The sequence below is a fragment of the Chionomys nivalis genome, chromosome 12, assembly GCF_950005125.1.
Source record: "Chionomys nivalis chromosome 12, mChiNiv1.1, whole genome shotgun sequence".
Lineage (NCBI taxonomy): Eukaryota > Metazoa > Chordata > Mammalia > Rodentia > Cricetidae > Chionomys > Chionomys nivalis.
The window spans coordinates 61,678,360-61,690,672 of NC_080097.1; the positions used below are offsets into that span (position 1 = coordinate 61,678,360).

At 37.1% G+C, this 12,313-nt stretch overlaps 1 gene segment (V, D, J or C); it reads right to left on the minus strand.

Annotated features, from left to right (window-relative positions):
* Positions 1 to 6,877: 6,877 nt before the first annotated feature.
* LOC130884700 (T cell receptor alpha variable 9-2-like) lies at positions 6,878 to 7,493 on the minus strand. The segment is given in 2 exon segments: positions 6,878 to 7,323; positions 7,448 to 7,493. Coding segments are annotated over 2 exon segments (492 nt in total).
* Between the last annotated feature and the right edge of the window lie 4,820 nt (positions 7,494 to 12,313).

The following is a 12,313-nucleotide window of genomic DNA, read 5'->3' on the forward strand; positions in this document are numbered from 1 at the left end:
CATATGATGGCCACCACCACAGCCTTGGAAAACATTTGACAATGAAAGATAAAGACTAAAAGTAGCATGCTGGCCTGAAGCACAGCCTTATGAGGCATGTATTCCCAAGTGGCTTTAGAATCTGTTTAGTTGGCAATGAATAACTACCACAGTGTCATTACATTTCAGCCCAGAGGACTACAGCTGTTCTTGTAGGGACGATCCATTAGTGATGTGAACCCTGAGTCTTATATATCTTGGAATGTTCTGATCAATTACTTTTGAAATAACATTTTATAAAATATGGACAAATTTGATGACTTTTTCTTATTCATGAATGAACTTTTTGCATTTATTAAATTATGTAAATTTTATTGTTCATTTTCTTCTATATAAAATTAAAAAATATTTTATATACTCTTTCATACACTCATATAATACATTGAAATCATATCCAAACTCTACTAAGTCCTTCAAATTCTCCAGATCCATCTTTATGATGTTTTTCTACATTTACATCCTCTTCCCTTTATTCTATTCTTTATAAATTTCTGGATTCAATTACAGGTTCCATTATACACATGAGCATAGAACTATCCACTGAAGCAGAGAAAACCTATTATGACATACATTCCTGGAGACAACTGATTCTGTCTTCCCCTGAAGTTATTCATGGATTGTAACTCCCAACTATCAATGAGACCCAGTCACAGCTTTTCCACCCATCCTGGAATGCGGATTGGTTTGACCCTGTGTAGGGAAACACAGCTGCTAAGTTCATCAGTACAAGAACCCTATCGTTCATAATACACTATTTCATAGCAATCTTCTCAGGTTTATGGCTTTTTCAAGTTTCCATTCTTCTATGTCAATATTTGGGATTGAGCACACCGCAGTCATTTATTCTTTTCCCTTGGGCATATTATGAATCTCTATGTTAACTCTTGCCCCATACAACAAAAAATATCTGTGATCAAGGATAAGAGCTGCAATAATCTATGGGTATACAGATAAGAATTTAGAAATTGGTTGGATTCTATGTCTACTTAGCAAAATAAAAGAAGTTAGATTCTCCTTGGGGTATATGCCCTTCAAAACCACTTTAAAGCAGGTTTACAATACCAGGTATGAGATTACAACTGTGGAGAGGGTCTTAAATCCTATGAGATAGATGTTAGCTACCTCCATAGTATTAATGTAGCTATTGAACCAATGGGATCAATTTGCCAGGTTGGTGATTATTATAAATTTCATGGTTCACAACCTTTGTAACCTGCAGCTTTCAAAAATTCTTCAGGGTCTCTGAAAGCTAAGCAAAATGGAGGAAGCTTCAAGGTCAGTGCCAATCTGATTTCTTCAAGTCCTGTGACCTAAGTGTGTTGTAGAACTTAGTCTTGCTAAGAGGTTCTGGCAGTTGACCAAAAGAAATAACAATAAGATATATTGTTTGGGGGATCTCTAGAATTCCCCTGACCAACAAATTTAAAGTATGTAGCCCACACATGGCACTGAAATTTTTATTTGATAAATTTTATAGTTCAATAGATTATAAGTATAAAACACATATATGAAGCTCATAAAATACTCTATTTTATATAATTTTTAAACATACTCATCCCACACTCTCCCATGCCCTTCCCAACTATTACTTTCCCCACTTGCACACCTCCCCTTCTTTCCTTTTCTTTTCCATAGAACCTGTGTTATGCTATACCCAACCCTTAATCTTTCCCTATTGTCTAAAGGGCACTTTCTTGTTTTCTTGCTATACATACAGCAAGACAAACCCACAAATGTAAATTTCAGCACTGGGATTGATACATGAGTTGAAATGCCTGCTGAGTTAGCATTTCTTGGTCTGGGTTAAATCACTCGGAGTAATTATTTCTCGTTTGATACATTTTTTCCCTCAAATTTCATGATTTAATTTTTCTTTTTAGAGATTACTTATTTATTGAATGTGTACAGATGTTTTCCCCTCAAGTATGTTTCTGGTTCACTTATGAGCAGTGCCTTGGAGGCCATAGGAGGGCCTCAAATCCTCTAGAGGTGGAGTTACAGATATGTTTTAGCTGTCATGTGTATTCTGAAAACAAAACCATAAGTCATCTGCAAGATGAAAAAGTGTTCTTAACTGCCAACCATCTTTCTAGCACCAATTTTATTACTCCTCAGAGCTAAATATAATTGCATTATGTATTCTACTATATTTTCATTATCCACTCATCAGTTGATAGACATCTAGACTATTTTCATTTCCTAGGTATTATGATTAGAATATCAGTGAACTGGATGAGCAAGTATCTCTGTAATATAATATATAGAGAGTCCTTTGGGAAATACTCCTGAGTTTTAGAACTGTGTAATATGGTAGATGATGTCAGAGGTCCTTCTCTCTGTGTCCTGTGATTACCATTAATGAATACAGAAACTGCCTTGGCCTGTTGATAGGGCAGAACTTAGGTAGGGAAGACATAACTGAATTCTAGGGAAAAGAAGGGTAGAGTCAGGGAAATGCCATAATCTGCCTCTGGAGATAGATGTGCTGAAACTTTGCTGGTAGGTCACGGCCTCATGGGAATACACAAATTAATAGAAATGGGTTAAATTTATATGTAAGAGTTAGCCAAAAAGAAGCTAGAGCTAATGGGCCAAACAGTGATTTAATGAATACAGTTTCTGTGTGATTATTTTGGTTCTGGGCAGCCAAGATGAACAAGTGACTCCTTGCAACAGATTGGCCCTCCAACGTCATGGACTAAATCCATGTAAAACCTGAGGGGACTTGAAAAGGATTTCTAGACACAAAAACAAAGTTTAGCCACAGTTTTTTTTTCTTCTGGTGGCTTGCCTTAGCTACATTCGGAGAGGTTTCCTGATTCAACTATAACAGAAAAAAAGTCGCAGACTTTTAAAACATGGCTTCCTGGGCCATGCTGCCAGCACAAACTCTGGCTATGGAGAATTTCAATGGCATTTGTGGGCTCAGTTGTTTGTGTCTGCCCACTCAGGGTGAGGAGAAAAGTAATGGAGATCATGCCTATGGCTCAGATCTCCCCACCTGGGCAGGTGGTAGGATCAGGTCTACTAAGTGTGCACAACCATGGCACATTCCTGCCACCATATACAGAGATATTTCCAGGCCACACAGTAAGCTGCATGACACATTTAGCTATTACTCAGATAAAAAGGATTTATGTACTGCACACTCATTCTCAGAGTTAAAGTGGTGAGTGTGGCTCCTCCCAGACCTGGCAGTAATGGTACTTCCACAATTTTAAAAGTGGAGAGAGGTGAAGCCAGCATCCAGAGCAGCTGAAACCAAGATGCTTACCACCCTGCCACTCAGCCCAAACTAGGGAAGAACCCTCAGAATGCAAACAACAGTCAGAGTACCACTGAGGAGTTGAGTTCCTTCACTTAAAAATATTTTCATTAATTCTTTGAGAACTTTGTAAAGCATGCATTAATTATATTCACCCTTCTCTTCCAACTCTTCTCAGATCCATTCCCCTTAATATCCATCCTTTGTGCTGTTTCATTTTCAATCTTTTGAGATCAATTTGTGCTACTGAACAATAGTTCAATAAAAAAATCAAAGTAAAAAAAAGAATTACAGGTAACACAATAAGAGCAGATTCAGACATAAAAGAACTCTAATTGGGTCACAGTGTTGGATAAATGTACATAGACTTGGGAGAGAGAAGAAAATCAGTATAGAGAGTTGAAAAAGAAGTAAATCATTTAGAAAAAAAAACTTTAAAGAGACAAAGTAAGACAGTCACAGATTAAAAGGAGTAAAGAAAAGCCACATAAAGATGGACTATACACAGAGAATCTGGAGTATTGTGTTTTCTTTAAATTTCTTAACTGTGAAAGAGCTAAGTACAGAGAAACATTTCATTTTATGGACTGCTAAGTTAAACTAACATAAAGGTATCCTGATTCCAAAATCTGAGTCTAAGGATATGTTGCTTTGGAAAAGAGGTGCCTCTTTTGTTTTCACAGAAGATGAGAACCTGTAGATTGCTCCCAGATCAATATGGTTACATGGAACAAGACCCCTATGAAAGGTCACTGCGAATACCCCCACAAGGAAAATACTTCACCCAACTGCTGACTGAGATGAACCTAGCACACATGATACACCATGAAAGACCTGATTAACAGTGCCCCCGAACAGCAGGAAATAGTGTGTTAAAGCCTTCCTTTTTCTTTAAACAGAAAAGGGGAAATGGTGCAGGAGGTCCTTCTGCCTTCATGTTGTGATTACCATTAATGAATAAAGAAACTGCCTTGGCCTGTTTATAGGGAAGAACTTAGGTAGGCAGGAAAGATGGAACTGAAGGCTGGGGAAAAGAAGGGCAGATTTAGTCAGAGAGATTCCATGATCCACCGCCAGAGATAAACATGCTGAAACTTTGCTGGTAGACCACAACCTCGTGGTGATACATAGATTAATAGAAGTGGGTTAAATTAATATGTAATAGTTAGCCAATAAGAAGCTAGAGCTAATGGGCCAAGCAGTGATTTAATGAGTACAGTTTCTGTGTGATTATTTTGGTTCTGTGCAGCTGGGGCAAACAAGCAACAGGTAGATTCTTAGCTTTTTGAGAATCCTAGATACTATGTCTTTAGCAATAGGGCCTCAAACCTGAGAAGCAATCAAGGGCTACATCAATAATCTATAATGTTTTTGGAGTCACTTAGCCTAACTACTCTGATTGTAAAGGAGGTTCTTCATGCATGGTACTGTTGTTTTAGATAGAGTATGGTTTTTGTAGGAAGCATTGTTAGTCCAAGTAGCTTAACTTTCTTCAAGATAAGGATATGTTTATATATAAAGGAATGTACATTATGTTCTTTTATTGAGATTTATATATTTTCATATTAAGATAGATATTCTTATTGCTATATATCTTATTAAGATAATATATATTCTTATAAGATAAATGTATCTTAAAATATATGTATATATAACAAATGTGCATATGTAGATATTATAATATATATATATATATATACTTTTAGATAATATAGAATGATATAGTTACTTGAACCATTATCAAACAACCCTAGTATTTATTCATCATTTCTAGTTCCTTTTTGAATTAAGTTTTTATATTATGAATAGTCCACATTACTTCGTTAAGTATGTATTTATGTTTTCTTGAATAAATCAGGATTTAATTTCTGTTCATTATTAGCTTTTTGATGAGTTTTTTGGGGATTCATGAATTCTTTTGCCATATTCATAGTTATTTTTTGGTCTAAGTTTTACAGTTTTAATTAACTTGCCTCACTTGGAACCACTAGAACATGTTGGATTTTTTGGAGAGGGGATATACTGTCTTGGGTTTTGTTATTAATCTGTTTTTCTTAGGAGAACTTCCATGTAGAGTTAGGTCATTCATTGTATCTTTGATATGAGATTTTAATCCACTAATCCTGAGTTATGAGTTGAGGCTTAAAGGCAATGGACTGGAAAGCTTCAGAAGGAGCAGAGTCACACTGGAGCTGGGCTAATCTTATTGAGTGAGACCATGGGAACTGAGACTTTGCAGATAAGGTTTCTGTGGGGGAAGGTAGTAGACTTGTGTGGAGTCTGGTTCTCTTATACTGAGTCCAACCCAAAGGGCTGGGGCCCTGGCAGAAAAGGTCCAGTGGCTTGAGCAGGAAGACACATCAGGAACTTTGAATTACTACTGAAAGAGTTAGAATTTACAAAAGTGGTCTGTTTGGTCTTTTCATGAACCTTAGAAAATGTATTTATTTATGGACATTAATTACTTAGATTGGCACACATAAACAAGTCTACGATGTACTTTAATGGTAAGAATCTTTGTGAAATTGGTGGTGCACACCCAGATGACTAGTGAGTGTGGGAAGAACCTTACAGTCACAGCAGAAAGAGTAATGGAAAGATGGTTTTACTGGTCCACTAGTCATTACAGTAACCTTCAGCCATACATTTTTAAAATAAAATCTTCCAAGTGAGGTTTTCTCTCACTTCTAGGAGACACAATTTCACAGCAACTTTCCTTATTCTCTGTCTCCTTCACTCTTCCCACTCTCTCTTCCTTGCTGTTCCCTGAGCCTTAAGTGATTAAGCCACAATTGGGGCTGGGGACCTAGCTTGTTCTTTGTATATAAACAAGACCTGAAGAAGTATACCAATAGACTTGCTAACATGGAGATGGAAAATCTCATAAGGCAATACCTGTAGAGAAACAACTATAGTAAACCAGGAAATGCTGAGATTGGGACCAGTCCTCCACAAGTTGAACCTCCTAACTGGTTACCAAGACCGAATGAGCAGTCCTGAAACTATACCTATCCCGTGGAACTTTGTGTTGTATTCTAGAAGGAGCAGACAATGATTTAAACTCTTTGGGAGAGTGTAGACAGTGTCTGTTTTATGCTGCATGTATTTTATGTGACAGGGCATTAAGTTTTTTGTTTGCCCTCTCACAAGCACTGAAACTACTTTCAGGGCTCTTTAGACAGTTAGCTGTTATGTAGCCAATTGGAGTTCTCAAAAGTTCCACCCTTGGCCCTCAAAATTTGAATTTTAGAGTTAGCCTGATATTACTAACAACAAAAGGTTCCTTTCTCCATGTAATTGAAGTTCTTTTCTCCTCTGTGCTTCTGCAACAGCCATGACTCTGTCCTCCTTCCCTGTTTCCATTCCTTCTCTATAGGAATCTTAGGACTGGGGACCCTAGGCTCTTCTGTCACCTCTTCCTCCATACTTTCAGAAGACATTATATGGATGCCCCTTTTCCCAGAGCACCCTGTTCCCTGCAATTACATAATGCAGCTAGCTCTACCAGAGAGCTGTGGAAGAAAAAGTGGAGGACAGATTTCATCTCATACAACAAGCAGTCAACTTACTTAGTCACACAGCTTTTGCTTCAGAATTTGCTTTAGTCTCAGTCAAGAGCTGAGAATGGAAGACTCTACTTCTTGTTCTACCCAGAAGCAGGAGCTCAGCAGTCAGGCTTCTGGTGCTCAGTTTGTGTTCAGCTCCCCCTGTGGTTTCTGTCACTGTGTCACTCAGAGCACAGTAGTACATAGCCGAGTCTGACTCTTGGACTGAGGCTTTCTGCAAGTGGAAGGAACTGGATCCTTTATCATATGTAGCTTCAAATCCTCTGCTGCTTCCCTTTTCATTGGCCTTCGAGGCTCTGAGGAGGAGCTGTGGACCTTCTCCGGGATACTGCACGTACCAGAACAGGGCTGGGTACCCAGAGGCTGAATAGTTGCAGTGTATAGTAAGAAAATCCTCTTCTGAAAGGGTCACTTGACCTACCGTCTGTGTCACTGATTCCCCATGGGTTCTTCCTGGAGGAAAAAACAAAAATAAAGCAGATATGTATGTCACCTTGAAAACAAAGCTCTTGGATGAATTCAGGGCTCAAGAATTTTTTGATATAAAAGTGTGAAAAGTTTAAATCACTTTACTTACCGAGTACGAGGAGTATAGTAATCACAAAGCCTGGAGAAGAGCCCATCCTTCATGCCATCTAGACAAAATGTCTCGATGCTTAGCATGTTGAAAACAGAAACGATGAGTCTAAATTTAAATTCACACAGAAAATGCTATAGTGTTATGGTGCTGCGCCACCTGGTGTCCAGAGAGTAAACAGTTAAACGTGGCAATATTTGCTAAGACATGGAAATAATGAACTCTTAGATTGGGTTGAAGATCACGGCTACTTCAAAGATCGTATTTTCTCTGCTCTAAGTGAATGTCAATTTTAAGGCATTTTTAAATTGAAGTTTTATCAGGGGAGGAGTCACACTGCCTTAAAAAAAACTCAAATATTTTGAAATTCCAGGACTAGAAACACAGAGATTGAACTCTATGGAGAGATCTGAACTTTTAAAAAGATTCCCCACCACTCTTAAAACTTTTCCTTATAACACAAACTGACTTGATCTCCCCATAACGTCTATATAATAGACTTCACTTTTTGCCTTCATCGGCACTGGGATTCTCTCAGTGTTTTTAGGTTAATCTCCATACATTTAAAACATGAATCTCCTTCCTTGCTAAGAAAGCACAGGGATTAAATGTAACCATGACACATGTACTTCCAGCTTCTTGTTATCATGTTCACCGTTGTTTCCACAGTTTGTGTGATTAGTTGCCATTCCTTCTAATTGTTTTGTCTTTATTGGTTGTTTTATGTCCTAAGATAATAAGTAAGTTACTAATATGTGGCCAACTTATGTATCATTCACATTTTTCTTCTGTAGGAAAAAGAAGCACCATGAGATATGCCAGTAGCCCAAGATAATTACAGCCTCTTTTCTTAATAGAAATACATTTAAGAAATTAGCCATGTTAATATTTCATAGTATTATCAGATGTGGGGGGAAATGGACTTCTTTTTCTAGAGCCAGGGCATACAGCACCTGGGGTAATAGAAAACAAAAGTTGCAGCTTGATGACTACCCTGATCTTTCTAGTTCAGATGCTATTTTATTTTTAATTATTAGTTTTGGGTTTATTATTAAACTACAATATTTCTTCCTTACCTTCCCTCCTTGAAAACTCTCCTATGTACCTTTTCCCCTCTCCTTAAAATCCACAGCTATATTTTTTTTTACTATTTGTTATTGCATGTGTATAAATATATGTGATACACAGATTCTCCTAAACACAACCTATTTGGTGCATATAATTTTATGTGTATGAATGGCTTCTGATGTGACCATTTGATGTTGGACAACCAATTGGTGTGTTCTTTCCTAGATAAGGCCACCTCTCTCGTTGCAGCTCTCCTCAGTTGCATGTACCTCTCTGTGCAGGGTTCAGACCTCATGGGTTGCTCCCTGTCCACTTCTGTACATTCATTGGTGTCATCATTGTTCAGCTCACATTTCAATGATCATATTGTTGAGACTTTATGTATACAACTTCTGATACCAGTAAGAGACACAATATTTCGGCAAATTCCTCAATCCTGTGGTTTTCACAATCATTCTGCCTTCTCTTTTGCAATGTTCCCTGAGATTAAGGTACAGGAGTGTTTTAAAGATGTATCCACTGGGACTGGGATCCACAATTCTGCCTTTTTATTAGTTATGGTATTCTTCATTGACCTTTATCTGTTGCAAAGAGAAATTTCCTTGATGAGGGGTAATGGCTACAGTTATCTGTGGGTATAAGGACAATTGTTTATAGATTGTTGTTAGGGATTATGATGATTTCATAAAATAGAGGTTCTAGATTCTCCTCCAACAAATTCACACACCCTTTATAAGTTATCGAGATTTCCAATACCAGGCACAGTATCCCTATTGTGGAATGTATCATCAGTCCTGTTAGAGAGCTGTTGGGTACTGCTAAGGTGTGTGCCATTACTGCACCTGGAGGATTATTGTCTGCTGATGGTTGATGTAGTTCATAGATATCATAACTGGGAAGGACTCTGTTGCCTTCCTCCTTTGGCAGCTTACATAGCACTTTTTGTACCAAGAAAGCCATATCTCTGGAAGGGGCATTCTGATCAGTTCCAGCTTAGTGGTTTCTGGGCCCTATGTCTCAATGACTGGTGTCATCAGTATAGGGACTCACCACTTTTGAATGATAATCAAAGGCAACAGAATAGGTGTATGTATTTGGAGTCCCTTGGATATCCCTGACTATGAACTCAAAATAGGGATTATCACGAATGGCCTTGAAGTTTTGTTAGGTGGTCTTTGGGTCTTGGAGGAAGCACCATTTGCCCATGGGAGAAATATATATATTTCATTATAGAAGTTATTTTTCTAGGTAAATAGTCCATCATATGGTTCCTTCTGTCATTTTCAGAAATCCTTACATTTACTTTACCCACTTCTCTTGAATTTGTTCCCCCCTTCTCTAAAGAGCTTACCTTATCCCATTTCCTCTGTTGGATTACTTGAATACTGATACTCTTTACTTTCTTTACTCCTCTTTACTCTCCCCTACTTTTTCTGTACTTATATCTCTATCCCTCCTTCAAGAGTCACCACTTTCCCCATTTTCTAGATCAGATAATTCTACCCTGCTAATTTCCTTACTAGTGTTCCCTCAACCCCCTTGGGATTGGACCCATTTCACTTTCCTGGTTTCTGTAGTTACTATACACTATCAACTCATACAGAAGATTTGGACATAGGAACCTCTAATAAGAGCATATAATGTTAGCCTTCCAGATCTAAGTTATATCCCTCAATATGATTCTGTCTTCTTGCACCTGTTTACTTGTAATGTTCCCAATTTCATTTTTCTTTACAACTGAAGAGTATCACATAGGATATCTGTATTACCTGTACATTATCCATTGATCAATTGTTGAACATTTAGATTGCTTTTACCTCCCTATTGTTAACAAAACAGTAAATATGATAGAACAAATATCTGTGGAGTAGGATGGTCAGTCCTTTGGGCATAGGCTGAGGTGTGGTATGGCTAGGTTACATAGGATATTAATTTTTAATTGATAACCATCCAAACTGATTTTAATGCTGAATGCACCAGTTTGCAAGCCCATCCCCGGTGAATGAGTCTTGCCTTTCCATGAATCCCCTCCAGCATTTGCTCTCAGTTGTTTTTTCATGGATATTTGCCTTTCTGACTCGGGTAAAAAAAAATTCCAAGTTGTTTTAGTTTACATTTATCTAATATATATGGAAGACTAATGTTTTTGTAGACATTTTTAGTCATGTTGTTGTTTCTTTTGAGAATTATTTATTCAGGTCGGAGGTCCATTTTTTAATATGTCTTTCATTTTTTTTACTTTTTATATTTTTAGTTCTTTCTATATTCTGTATATTAATCCTGCCAGATGTATATCTGACTAAGATTCTTTCCCATTATGTGGGCTATCTTTTCATCCTGTTAGTTCTTTCTTAACTGTGCAGATTTTTGGATTCATAAACTCCCACTTTTCAATTATTGACCTTAATTTTTGGATAATTGGAAGCCGAGGAGAATGTCCTTTCCCCACATCATGTAAGATATTTGCCTATATTTTCTTCTGACAATTTCAATGTTTTTTGTTTCACATTTATGTCTTTGATCTATTTGGAGCTGGTTTTTGTGCTAGGTGGTAGATACCCCATTATTTCCATTTTTCTGTATGTGCTTATCCTGTTTTATAAGCACCAATCATTGAAGATGTCTTTTTTCTCTCTCCATCAAATGTTTTTGTCATCTTTGTTTAGTATTAAGTGGCTGAAGTTATATGTGCTCATGTGAGTCTGTAATTCTATTTCATTAGTCTGCATATCTTTTTATGACATAACCATATTACTTATAATACTATAGTTCTATAATATATCTTAATATCAGAAACTGTATACCCACCACATTGTTCTTTTTGCTCATGCTTATTTTAACTACCCAGTTATTTTCTGATTCTATATAAATTTGAAGATAGTGAATTTTCTTTTCTGTGTAGAATAGGATGGAGATATTAATTAGGATTGCACTGAATCTCTGAATATCCTTTGGTATACTAGTCACTATTACAATGTTAATTCTACGAATCCATGAGCATGGGATGTCACTCCATTTTCTAGTGATTTTTCTCTATCTCCTTTTCAGTGGTTTAGTTTCCTGCATAGAGTTCCTTCACTTACTTGGTTAGGTTTATTCACAGATATTTTCTTTTCTTTGAGGTTATGGTAAGTGGGTATGTACCCATGATCTGCTTCTCTGTTTGGTGGTGGGATATACAAATCTATTGAGTTTTACAAGTTGATTTTGTACAGTGTCATATTGGTGAATGTGTTGGTCATATCTAGAAGCGTTCTGGTACAATTTTGAGATCTCTAATGTATACTATCCCATCATTTGCAAATATGGATAGTTTGACTTCTTTCCCTCTTTGTATCCCTTAAGTTTCCTTCTTTTGATTTATTGCTTCAAGATCAATGTGGAAAGGAATGGGGCTAGTGGAAATCACTCTCTCATTCCTGACACTGAAGGGAATTATTGAAGCTTTTTTCCATCTATGATGATATTGACTGTGGGTTTCTCGTGTATAATTTTTATTGTGTTGAGGTATGTTCCTTCTAGCCCTACATTCTCTAGGACTTTTATCATGAGGTCATGTTTGATTTTGTTAAAAAGCCTTTTCTGTGTCTATCATGTGAGTTTTGTCTTGAAGTTCATTCGTGTATTGCATTAATTGACTTGTGTGTTTTGAACCATACCTGCATCCAGACATACAGCCAGTGTGGTCATAGTGTCAAGTCTACTGGCAGTGTCACTGGGATTTATTTCTACTGCATGTACTGGCTTTTGGGGATCCTATTGTCTTTGGATGTATACCTTGCTCGGTCTAGATGTAGT